We start from the raw sequence: 12,341 nt of genomic DNA, 5'->3' as shown, positions 1-12,341 counted from the left end.
TTCACCCCCCCTGCCATGCGCAGGGACACCTCCCACCAAATTAGGCTGCCCAAGGCCCCATCCAACCTGGCCTTGAACACCTCCAGGGATGGGGCAGCCACAGCTTCCCTGGGTAACCTGTGCCAGTGCCTCACTACTCTCATCATGAAAAATGTCTTCCTAATGTCTAATCTAAATATTTTGACCTTCCAATTTATAGCTATTTAAATGGAAAATGTATTTCTTTTGCATTTTCATCCAAAAGAAATCTGCGTTTGTTTTCACATTATGTATTTGTCCCCTCATGGCAACGAGGTTCCTGATCATGTATGGATGAGAAGAGCAAAGAACTGTGAGTGCTGATGGATCATTATATAAAAAATGGCCACAGAAAACCTTCCATTGGCTCAAGAAAGCTTTTCTGTTTTAAGAGATGACAGTACAAATATTTTTAACCAATAAGCTCTTGCCACCTTTTATTTTGAACATTTCATTATTCTGGAATTGATTTGAAAGTGAAATTAATAAACAGCAAATATGATAGTTTTCATTATCTTTGCTTAAAAATGCAAAATCTAGACAAATAATGAAAGATAGAAAAATAATTTTACAGTCCTATGTTACGTCAATGCCACATTGCATTTTTTCCATGGCCACCTTAGATTTCTAACTTATTCTGCCTGCCCTAACATAATTCTCAGTCATACTGGGCAACAGAACTATTAAAATGATATTAAAAGAGAATTCTGCATTTAAATTTAGAAGTTATTGCTTTACATTTTCATTTTGTTATTAACATTTTCTTTTTCAAAAGTGTTACAATTTGAGCCTGGTTTTCCGTTTTATTAAATTCTGCTACTTGTAATGGGGTCTTTTTGAGACTATTAGCAGCTAGTAAATTTGCTTTTTCTCCTTGTGGCCAGTTTATGAGGGCATTTACAGCACTAAAATGGCCAGCCTTGCATGCACAATGCAATGGAGTATCCTTGCTGCTGTCTAGGGCATTAACAGCTGCCCCGTAGCTCAGTAGTAGATTTATCAAGTCGCTGTGTCCATATTCCGCTGCAAGATGCAGTGCGGTCTTTCTCCAAACGTTTCTGTCATCAATATTTTTATTGTTCCCTGATGCCAGAAGAATTTTTACGATCTCTGTGTCTCCTTTGATGGCTGCATAGTGCATTGGAGTGCACCCATCCATGTCCTTAGCTCCAAATCTTCCTTTTTTGGCTAACAGAACTTTCACAACACTAAGATGTCCTCTCACAGCTGCAGCGTGCATGGGGGTCTTTTTCTCCTTGTCTTGCGCGTTGGGGTCAGCGTTAGCGTTCAGAAGCATCTCTACCATAGCTTTGTCTCCCTTTTCGGCAGCAAAATGTAAAGGTGATTTTGACTGCTTATCCTTAACGTTAACATTGGCTTTGTGGTGCAACAGCTGTTGTGCAGCATCAGTGTTACCTCTTTGACTTGCAATATGCAGAGGAGTAAGAAACTCTTTAGTGACAGCATTGGTTTTGGCCCCAGCATTAATTAAAAGGCCAACTAATGCTCCTTTGTTATGAAATGCTGCAACGTGGAGTGGGGTTTCATTGGCTTGGTTCATAAGGTTTATTTCCATCCCTTTGCGCAGAAGCAGATTTGCGATGGAAGCAGCCCCAGCTTGAACTGCCAAATGCAAAGCTGTGTCTGAAGCAGGAGTCTTTATTCCGAAGTCTGCTCCCTTTTCGATTAGAACTTGTGCTGATTCAGCCTTGCTTGTTTCACACGCCAGGAGTAAAGGAGTGTATTGTATTTCATTGTAGGCATTTATGTCTGTACCTCTGTCAATTAAAGCTGCTACAATACCATGCAGATTTTTCTGTACAGCTCTAAAAAGAGCTGACTCCATTATGTCAGATGACAAATCTTTAGAATATTCTAGTAGTATTTTGAAGATGGATGGGTGCTTGCTGTTAAAGGCCCTTTCAGCTGTATTGGAATCGACTCTGGCTCCAGCCTCTAGCAATACTTTTGCTGTATTTTCAGACCCCTGAGAAATAGCGTAACTGAGAGCAGTCTGTCCTCTTTTATCCTTTCCATCAATGGAGGCACCAGCCTTCAAAAGCATTTTTGCCAGACAGCTGTCATCTTTAAGAGCTGCCATGTGCAGAAAGTTGTGCTGGTTCCTGTTGCTTCTGGCTTCTTCTTTCACGAGCATCTTCAGTATGTGACTGTGGTTATTCTGTGCAGCCAAATGAAGTGGTGTCTTGCCTTCCATATCCAATCTGTACATATAGGCACCACATTGGAGAAGCACTTTCACCGCATTGCCATGGCCTTTCTCAGCAGCCCTGTGCAGTGGTGTTCTTCCTGCCTTGTCCGTTGCATCTAACTTAGCACCTCTGCTGATCAAATATTCTATCATCTTTGGATGTCCATTAGCGGCTGCCACATGCAGAAGTGTTTCATTTGAAGAGTTTAGTGTATTAATATCGTGATCTTTTGATGTTTTCTGTAACTCGGGCAGATAGCCTTTAGCTACAGCATCAAAGATGCCAACACCAGAAAGGTCTTGTCTGGGTTTTGCTGCTCTTGAAAGTTGAGTTTCTTTTCCTATCTTCTTAATAGCCCGTTCTTGCTTTTTTCTTCTAGGACTGCCTTTTTTCCCCTGGTGCCGCTCACTGCTATTTTCAAACCAAACTTTGTCTTTTTCGAGTAAATATCCTACCAATTGTCTTCTAGCATCTCCAATGCTTTTGTTTACTTCACTGATGTATTTTCTTATCTTGCTGTAAAGTTTTGGCTCCACTTGCTTTAAACATGGATAAAAAAAGAGCCTGCAAGCTCGTTCACCTTGAGACATTAATAAGTCTAAAATGCGAGAGTTCTTTTCAGTTCGTGTCCTGTAGAAGCTCATGACCATCTTTTTTTCTGGGGTAAAAATACCATTGTCTATCAGCCAGTTCAGAAGATGGTCTGGATTATTTATGCCTTCTACTAGTTCTTCTTTTTTAGTCCTGAGGACTTCAATTGCGTAAGGATTTGTAAACAGGCTAGTTGAATGCATGATGATGTTGATAATTAAAAAGTGAATCGAGCTGTTGTTTGAAGTTAAATATGAAATAGCAAAGAAGGATCACATCATTTCACACATTCTTTTCATACAATTATGAACGAGCAGCCATTCTATTTCAGTGATAAATCTTTGAAGAATGAGAAAGAAGTCAAAACTCCCTCACCTTTGGTTTTCTAGTTGTTAGAAGTCCTTTGATCTCCCCTGTTCTTCCTTAGCAACAAGTGAAGTTTAATAACAAAACAAAAAGGCTGTGATGTGTAAAGATATTCCACTTGGGAGACTTCCAGATTTTTTTATGCATAATTTGGAGAAAAAAAAGCTTTTGTGAATCTGATATTTGAATAGAAGATGTTTATTGCGTTCCTCTGTTCCTCTGGCCAGGCTGTGGTTTGTATGTACCTAAATGACTGGTCTATTAAACATGACAAAAGAAAATCCACAGCATAGTTACTGTTGCCATGATTACATACCTTGTATGATCTTAAATGAAAGAGTTTACATTGCCAGCTATGTAGGTGAAAGCCCTATAATGTAATGAAATAAAAACATAAAGACCTAGATAAAAATAAACTATATAAGTGGCTAGTTATAAAAAGTGCTCCGGCCTTTCTAATGCAAGCTATAACTTCAGTCCATGAGGTATATTTAACTTAAAGGCTATTTAGCCTGTCATTCCTGCTGTGACCTGGAGTCTGTCTGGAACTTAATTCTTTTACATGAGGTGGATCAAGGCATGTGATTCAGTGTGCAGCATTTGAAGTATAATTAAATAGTGTTTCACATCTGTGAATATGCATGGTCTTCAATACGAGTGTAGGACCTTTGAATCTAGCTGTAATTAATTTAACTTATTGCTGTTAAAATTTCTTATGGAGAGAAGGAAATAAAATAATAATCTGCACATTTTGAACCCAATTGAGAGAGAAATTGAGATTATGGTGTTCTTTAAGAGCTAGAAGTAAAATGAGCTGAAAAGCTGGAAGCTTGACCTTATTTAAGCAAGTGGGGAATTTTGCCACCTGCTTCTTAGTTCAGTGCCCTTTCTGTTGGGTCCTGCCTTTGCCTATTTTTTCTTTAATAGTATGACAACGTGACCAATAGAACTTTTATTTTTTTTCTGTTGACTTTAGTTTTATAAGTAAGATCACAATACTTACTCTATTAAAAAAAATATTGAAGAAATAGCTGGGAAAGGCAACTTTTAATATATATTTTGAAAGCCAGCCAGTTACCAAGTCAGCAAATTTGACAGCCAATTTAAGAGCCTAATAACTCCTCTGAAATGCAAAGAAGGGCACTACACCAAGAACAGCAAAACCTTTGTCATTTAGTTAATGATTGTTAACGTGTAACATGGAAAACTATGGTTTATTGTAGGGAGTCAGGAGGTATGAACTGTGTTTCCAAATCTGCCAATATCTCAGTCTGTGATCCGCATATTGTGTAGTCTTCAGATTTGACTTAGCAAAGTACTAGAGAGCTATCTGTGCCTTCAGTAAATTAATAGTCCTTACTAAAAATTGGGTGAAATGGGATCTTTATGTCATCGTTATTATTATTCCTAGTTAAACAGAGATAGCCTACTTGACTACCTTCACAGGGAAGGTTTGAGTTCTGGCAGTGCAAGATGTTACATGCTTGCTGAACAGTATCGTCCATCTAGACAGCACAAGGATTTTTGGAACTCATGAAAAATTTAAGACCAGAAATTCTAGTATTCTTTACGAGTCTCTTAGTATGGTGGTAATTTCCTAGAGTTCAGAATACAGAAATTGTACTGGTACACGGTTGCCATGCAAGGGTGCAATACTCCGCACTGGCCTTCAGGAGGAACGTTTGAACAACGTATGGAGGCAGCATCTCTCACAGCCACTGTGGGGCTTTATTTGGGGAAAATAATATGCAGCAAATTACTTCTTGCTAGATGCAACTCACAGTCTTCCAAATATAATTATGCTTTTTTTTAAAAAAGTTCTGTTATAAGTCTGTGCCTTATGAGGAAACACTGTCTTAAGATAAGGATCACATTGGACAAGAAAATCTTGGAAGCTTGTTGCATGAATTAATTTTTAGAAATTATGTTTTAAAAGCCTTTATTTTTTAATTAGTATTTTAACTACTTTTAGAATTTAGCCTTTGTTCCAAAATGACTTCACAGAAAGATTAAAAACCCAAACAGTTGAGAAGAGATTCAGAATTGGCTATTTGAAGCATGCTTTTTGTTTGCATCTTTTAAACTCTGTTTATTTGACATACAACTATTTTAGAGAAGGGAAAAATACCAAGGTTTCACAACTCTTCTCTTTTAGTCAAGTGCCTGAGACCACAAACGTGTGGGATCATCGGGAAGCTCTTCATTAAAAATGTGAATGGCAGAATTTAGACTTACTATAGATCTAAGTGAAACAAGCTGGAGGGAGGGAGAGGCAAATCTTTGGACCTCTTTGTTAACTTTTATATTTATTTATTGTCTGAGGGTGATTTTTTTTTTCTTGCTAGTTACTTCACGGTCCATTTTTATTTCTGCTGGCTCCTTTATCTCCATGTATCCAAGGATGGTTCCTTATTACATTATTTTCAAAATAAAATGATGGGGTTTGCTTCTGTCTTTTTTGTCAGGTAACACGTAAGGGTCTTTGTATTCAGTAGTATGAATACACAGCAGGCATGTACAGCATATTAGCTTATACGCATTAAAGAATTTTTAGATTTTACTCTAGGCAGATATAACAAAAAATTCCAATTGGTGCTGGTGCAGTTTTGGCTTCAATTGCATCAGCAGAGAAACTTCATGCTGTCGGAGTGTAGTTTTGTTTTAATGCAGTGTGTTGTCAAGAAGCCGGTAGCGAGCAGATTGTCATGACACGGAAATACTGAAAGTCTTCACTTTATGAGACCACTGTTGAGAGCAGAAGTCGGACACTGTGTAGATATAAGCTTACTCTGATTCAGATAGGTCTGCGCGTACTCAGCACGGGCTTTGCGGGAGACTATCTGCTGAAAAGAACATGGTAGAGTTTAGAGTAGGCCCTAAAAAGGGCAGGCGGTGCTGTTGATGGGACAGATCTCTGGTTTGGGCACTGCTGAGCACCAGGTTGCAGCTCAGCCAGGCTGGTCCCAGAGAGGGCACTGCACCCAGTGACAGCCTTCCTGACAGGCAGCCCTGGTTTTGCTGCTAATTTGTGTCCTTGGGCACATCACTTAATCTCCGTGCCCTGTTTACACAAGCATTAGGAAAGGAAATTTTTCCCTACCTCTCAGACATGTCCTACATGTTTATTAACATTGGTGCCACGCTTTGAAGTTACAGAGCGCTTTGAAGTCGTTGTCCTTTGAAGTATTGTTTTCTACCTGCTCAGAGATGAACTTGCATTTCTTAAATTAACGCGTGCCCGTGTTTTCTGGCTTATTCCTTGTTGCTATGTCATCACCAAGCACACGTTTAATTGCCCCTGGTTTAATTTCCCCGAGATGAAAGCGGCTGGAGCGGGGGGAGCGGGAGCGGCCGGTAGGGGTCGCCCTCTCCCCGCTGGAGCCTTTGGGGCTCGGGGCATCCTCCGGGTCAAGCGGTGGAGAGCCAGGCACCAGCAGCACGGCTTCCCTCACCGGGGTAGTTTGTGCTTCCCGATGTGTAAGTCCATTTGAGACTATTGTCTGCAGTCATGCCAGACGTTTATCGGGAACATATCTCGCTGCAGTCTATCGTAAAATCACTGAATCATAGAATAATTAGGGTTGGAAGGGACCCTAAATATCATCCAGTTCAAATCCCTCTGCCATGGGCGGGGACAAGTCCCACCAGATCAGGCTGCCCGAGGACCCATCCAACCTGGCCTTGAACGCCTCCAGGGATGGGGCATCCAAGGCTTCCCTGGGCAACCTGTGCCAGTGTGTCACCACTCTCATTGTAAAGAAATTCCTCCTTATGTCTAGTCTAAATCTGCCCCTCTCCAGTTTATACCCATTGCCCCTGGTCCTATCACTACAAGCCTTTGTAAACAGTCCCTTCCCAGCTTTCTTGTAGCCCCTTCAGGAACGGGAAGGTTGCTGTAAGTTCTCCTCAGAGCCTTCTCTTCTCCAGGCTGAACAACCCAAACTCTCTCAGCCTGTCCTCATATGGGAGGTGCTCCAACCCTCTGATCATCTTTGTAACCTCCTCTGAACCTGTTCCAACAGCTCCATATCCTTCTTATGTTGAGAATTCCAGAACTGCACACAATACTCCAGGTGAGGTCTCAAAAGAGCAGAATAGAGGGGCAGAATCACCTCCCTCCACCTGCTGGCCGCACTTCTTTTGATGCAGCCCAGGATACAGTTGGCCTTCTGGGCTGTGAGGGCACATTGCCAGCTCATGTCAAACTTCTCATCAATCAGTAACCCCAAGTCCAGAGTAACTACTCTGTAAGAGATAGTAAAGCCAACATCAGTAATCCAAATGCCATGAGGGATGGAGATATATGTCTGAGTGATCAAAGCATTCTCATCCATAAACATGGCTCAGGAATAAAGCTTTATTTTGGATAACCAGAAACTGAAGTGTGCCCTGGCTCGCTGGGCTATATTTAGGTACAGCTGGATTGAGGAACAGCAGTGTTAGACATGTTCATGAGGATGATTAGAGTGTACTTGACTTATTATAACATTGGAAGAGAAGCTGACTAGTCAGAATGTCTGCAAGAGAGGCAAAATGTAGTGCTTAGTTTTGCCTAAAGATTAACTGCAGTAAATTAGGGAAGTCAAAAGTGGAGGTTTGGCACTGAGCGATCTTGTGTTAGTCATATTTCTGTGGAGAGGAGGCTCGGGGCCTTCCTGGCATTTAAAGTTGAGGTGTTCCCTAGAGTCGTGCCGTCTCTGAGTGGTACTGACACACACAGAACACACATGTCATCACGCCCGAGTGGGGCCTGCCGGAGGGAGGGGATGGCTGCCTTGTCTGATCTCGTGGTTTGCATCCCCTACAAGTACCCTGGGCTCTCTGCAACTCACACGTTGGCAGAGCATCACCACCCTGCAGAGTCCTGTGCCACATCCTGGGTTTGGAAGGGGTACTGAGAGAAGGCACAGCTTCCCCGCATTGTCCACTATTTGTCAGTGCTTTCAAAATACTAAGTAATAATACAACAGCTGCTACAATAATTCCAGTGTTCTGCTCTATTTCTAATACAAGTCACAAATAGCACTTTAGTGCTATTTCCTTAAGTCTAAACAAATGAAGATCGTGTTAATCGTTCCACCCGTACTATAGAAAATGTTCTTTTTTCCACAAAGATTAGTGTGTACTTTGTGAGGTTCTCAACCTGAGGTAACTGTAAATGGATAATACACATTTGCAAAGTGTCGCTGATGGCTGTAAATGCTGATAGAGCCGTGTGTCTATCTGGACTGAACTGTAGGAACGAGGCTTAATGCACATAATACATAACGGCCAAAGTGAGGATTAGGATTACTTCTTAGTTTACCATGTATGTATCAGTGAAGTTTAAGAAGAGTGACTAAACTACTTAGAAACTATTTTTTGCCATTCAGGTTTTTGAATAACTAGATTTAAGGACATTCCCAAAGTTCGTCATGGAATTAGCTGCCAGGTAGTTTTCTGAGAAGTAACACAGTAGAGGTGGAAGGGAAAAACTCTTTCTTAATTGGCTTCACAGAGCTTAGGAAAAGCAAAGTTCTTGTTTCAGAACATAACAAATAAAGCAAAAGTTGGTTTGAAACATGAAAATGTTAGTAATGGTACAGTGAAATATATATTTAGTTATTGTAATTTTCATAGTGCAAAGTAAAAATAAAAAAAATTTTGAGGTCTAAGTGATGAGTATTTGCAGTCATTTGTTTCTATACCTGTTTATTCTGCAGAAGTCTTTACTGTCACATGCTTCATTTAAATTTAAGAACTTATTTGCCTGTTAATCTATTGACTGAACTTGTATGAACACTAGTACTGATTTTACTAATGAGGAGATACCATTTTCCAATTTATTGGTTTAAAGTTGTATCAGTGCTGTGATTTTTATAATAATTATAATTTTAGAAGTTTAAATGTGTCCTTTCTGACCACCACTAAAGGAAAGCAGTCGTGGCAAAATGCTATCCCCTATATCAATTGCATAAAATGTAAATGTTGTCGAAGTGTTAAGTTACTGAATGCTGAGGAGCTTTGCGGACCAGTAAAACCAAATAAAGAGAGGGCCAAGATTTCTCTTCAAAAAGGGCAGATTTTTTTTCCATTTTAAGCCAAACAAGGCCTTGTGGTTTTGAGTCAAGGACACTCTGTCAGTGAAATCTTACAGAAGGAAATGCTTTCTAGAATCTAACTGTAACTGTTGAAGACCAAGATCCTTATTTCATCCCCTGTGCCCGACAAGAAGCATTACTCCCAGAAGGTGAATATGGTGGTATCGCTACATGTGCCACTGAAGCCTTTTGGACAAATTTCCTTTGTAGATGTAGAGTAATTTGTGAGAAACTATCCTGAATTTACACCAGTACGCAAGCAGAATCAGGTCTCACTGGTTATAAAATACTGTAAATATGAATAGAGACTAATGTGGCTTTGAAAGGAAATGATGTTTTGCCACATCATAAACCAGTTTTAATTGCTGTTATTTATTAAGTTATTACAGTTGTCAAATATCAGACACACTACAGACATTAACCTGAACAATGTCCTGCTAATGAAGTCTCCACACACACACTTTGAAATTTTGCCCTCTCTGAGGAATTCAGTTACAGTAAAATGTATATAAATTTTATTTATTATGCCAAAACATTTTTTGAATCCATTTATTTTAGTTTCACAGCTGGTTTTTTTTTCTGAACTTGAAGAAATATAAAACTTATTTCAATTCAGTATGGAAAACAATATCAATATTTTTTGTTCTGGTAAGAGAAAATATGTTATAATGGCTCTGTAAAGAAAAGCAGTTTGTCTTCTGAGTTAAGCTTTAGTTTCTAAAGCTTACCACCATCTTTTTTGCTTACCATCAGCAGCAAAATGATGCTGTAGTCTTGCAAGTGGGAAAGCAGACAGGAGTGAATAAGGGCTCAGTTAATTCCCTCTTTAAACCTGCCAAGGGCAGTTAAAAGTGTTGGGCCTGACTGACTCTAAATGGTCTTCCTGATATACTTCTTGTAGTACAGTGGAGAATATTCCCGGCATCTGTTGCCTTCTCCACAGCTGTTATTTCAGGACTCTACAGCTTTACTTTTTTCCCTTAACATTCTAGCTTTGTTTCTTGTTTCTCTCCTGCAGTCCCTCCTCTCTGAGCTCAAGAAGGTGGCTGGTACAGTGCGAGTCCTTTAGGTTTATACTCATCACCACAGTTTTACAGCAGGCTGATAATGATTAGCAACATTTAAAAAAAATCTGTGCAAGCTAATTTGTGACCCTTGAGTGACTGTAATTCCTGCATTACTGTTTTGCTTCTTGGTTTTTCAACGGCTTTCTTCACTGCAGTAGGGGAAAGCAAGGCAACTCAGGATTAAAAAAGATTGCCTGGTAGCGCTGGTTTGGCATTACTTTTTCTTTGTCTAAAATTTTATATTCAGAGAAAAATAAGTCTGTTTTCGTTATTTCATATTAAATGACTAAAATATAGCTTGCATTTAAATTCTACTTGTCTCACTACTCAAATACCTATTAAGAATACCTCTTCACTATTTGAGGTCTCCCTACCTATAACACTTCCCTAGTCTTTAGATAATTCAGATGACTCAAGGGGCTTGCTTGTAATTAAATCTAGTATTTTATTCTTCATTGTTCTGTAAAAAAATATGGAAGCATTTAATTTTTTTTCTGATTACCTTTATTATCATTCATTTATACCCCATGCTGATCAACTGGTTAAAATCATCTTGGATTTTTATTTTTGCATTCAGTTTATGTTTGTTGTACATCAAAATGAAATTTAACTTGCCTAGTATAACAATGCTAAAAAATCATAGGCATGTGTTTCTTTGTTGTCAAAGGTTTTTTCTGTTCACAGTTCAGAACTTGGTGACTACCTTTTGTTCAATTTTACAGTATTTCTCTTTGCCAGAGGGTTTTCTGAGGCATAAACAGTTGAGTTGATTCTTTCACGTTATCTCCTCTTTCCAGTTCTGACAGTTTCCCTTGGCTTCTGTTTGAACCCTCTGGCTTCAACCAACTACTTTGGTTCCCCCAGAACGTATGTGTTTTCCTGTATGTCAGGATCTGGATTCCTGCACCTCACATTAGTTTCAGTTCTAATTATAGAGGCGTACCTCAACAGAATGTAAGTTTGACTCCCAGAAACTTCAGTAGGACATCAGCACCTCCTGTCTTTTTCTGAATTATGTTTTAGCAGTAAGGAATTGATTACTTGGAACACTGAATCAGGACCTCAGCTATTCTCCTGTCTGTTTGACTCAGTGAAAAATGCCCTTGTTGATTTGGATAGCTCCCTAAATCACAAAGTCCTGACAACTCCTCCAGATTCATGGTGTTTGCTTTCCTTGGCATATCCCAAAAACATCCTTCTCTGTTCAGCTGCACCTGTGATATTCCAGCAGCTCTCTTTGTTCCCAAGCCATTATGTCTTCCTACTCAAATTTCCATTCAAAGAGTGATTCATGCAGCAGGGGAAAGCCATGACCTAGCTGCCCCCTCAGTTTCCATCACTTTGCAAATCATGTGCAGGCTCATCTGAACCAGAGCTTTCATTTCAGACTTCTCTATTCCCATTCCTGGAACTAATTCTTTTGTTCCTTCCTCCTGTAGTCTGCACTGTGAGGAGAGAAATGTTTGCTGCATAGAGGATTTTTTTTTTTTTTTTAAAACTAGCTTTGGTCACAGGAGCGATGAAAACATGTCAGCATAGATTTTCTTTCCCCTATGAGTGCATTTTCTCACAGCAGATATTGTTGTTACCTGTGCTGTAGCTACTCTGTGGACGAAGCATATGCTTGACTGATACCAGCATCCTTTTTTTTTTTTTTTTTTTATTAGTAGCTTTCATACTCTGAATGTTTGGTTCTGATGTCCTGCTGGAGAGACTTGCACACCTCCACCAGCAGTCTTTATGAGAGCTGTGGGCTCTTCTGTCTGTCTTTCTAATGCTTTTGTTGTCTTCCATTGTCCTCTGCACTACTCTCCTCTTCATCCTTTGGGTATTACTACCTTATGCCTCTCCTCTTTCACCATTATTCCTCTATTATCAACCCACTCATTTACAACTTTGGTCTCCTTTACTGTGCGGTAGTAGCATTCCCTGCTTGAGAAACTTTGTAAGGTCACGTCATGTGTGCGTCCCCTTGCCTAAATGACAGTTCTGGGATTAAAAGACTCAGA

The 12,341-nt window shown here is 39.8% G+C and overlaps 1 protein-coding gene across 1 annotated transcript; it reads right to left on the bottom strand.

Annotated features, from left to right (window-relative positions):
- Positions 1–603: 603 nt before the first annotated feature.
- LOC104066581 (CARD- and ANK-domain containing inflammasome adapter protein) lies at positions 604–3,022 on the bottom strand. The gene has a single exon (XM_054073294.1). It carries the CDS (start codon positions 3,020–3,022, stop codon positions 761–763), a length of 2,262 nt encoding a protein of 753 aa, XP_053929269.1. The 3' UTR covers positions 604–760.
- Between the last annotated feature and the right edge of the window lie 9,319 nt (positions 3,023–12,341).

The sequence above is a fragment of the Cuculus canorus genome, chromosome 8 (genome assembly GCF_017976375.1).
Source record: "Cuculus canorus isolate bCucCan1 chromosome 8, bCucCan1.pri, whole genome shotgun sequence".
NCBI lineage: Eukaryota > Metazoa > Chordata > Aves > Cuculiformes > Cuculidae > Cuculus > Cuculus canorus.
The sequence above is the reverse complement of the archived record's forward strand: the minus strand, read 5'-3'. Positions and strand labels throughout refer to the sequence as shown.

Excerpts from the sequence above, each read along its gene's own strand:
- LOC104066581 (XM_054073294.1), bottom strand. The coding sequence starts at position 3,022 with ATGCATTCAACTAGCCTGTTTACAAATCCTTACGCAATTGAAGTCCTC.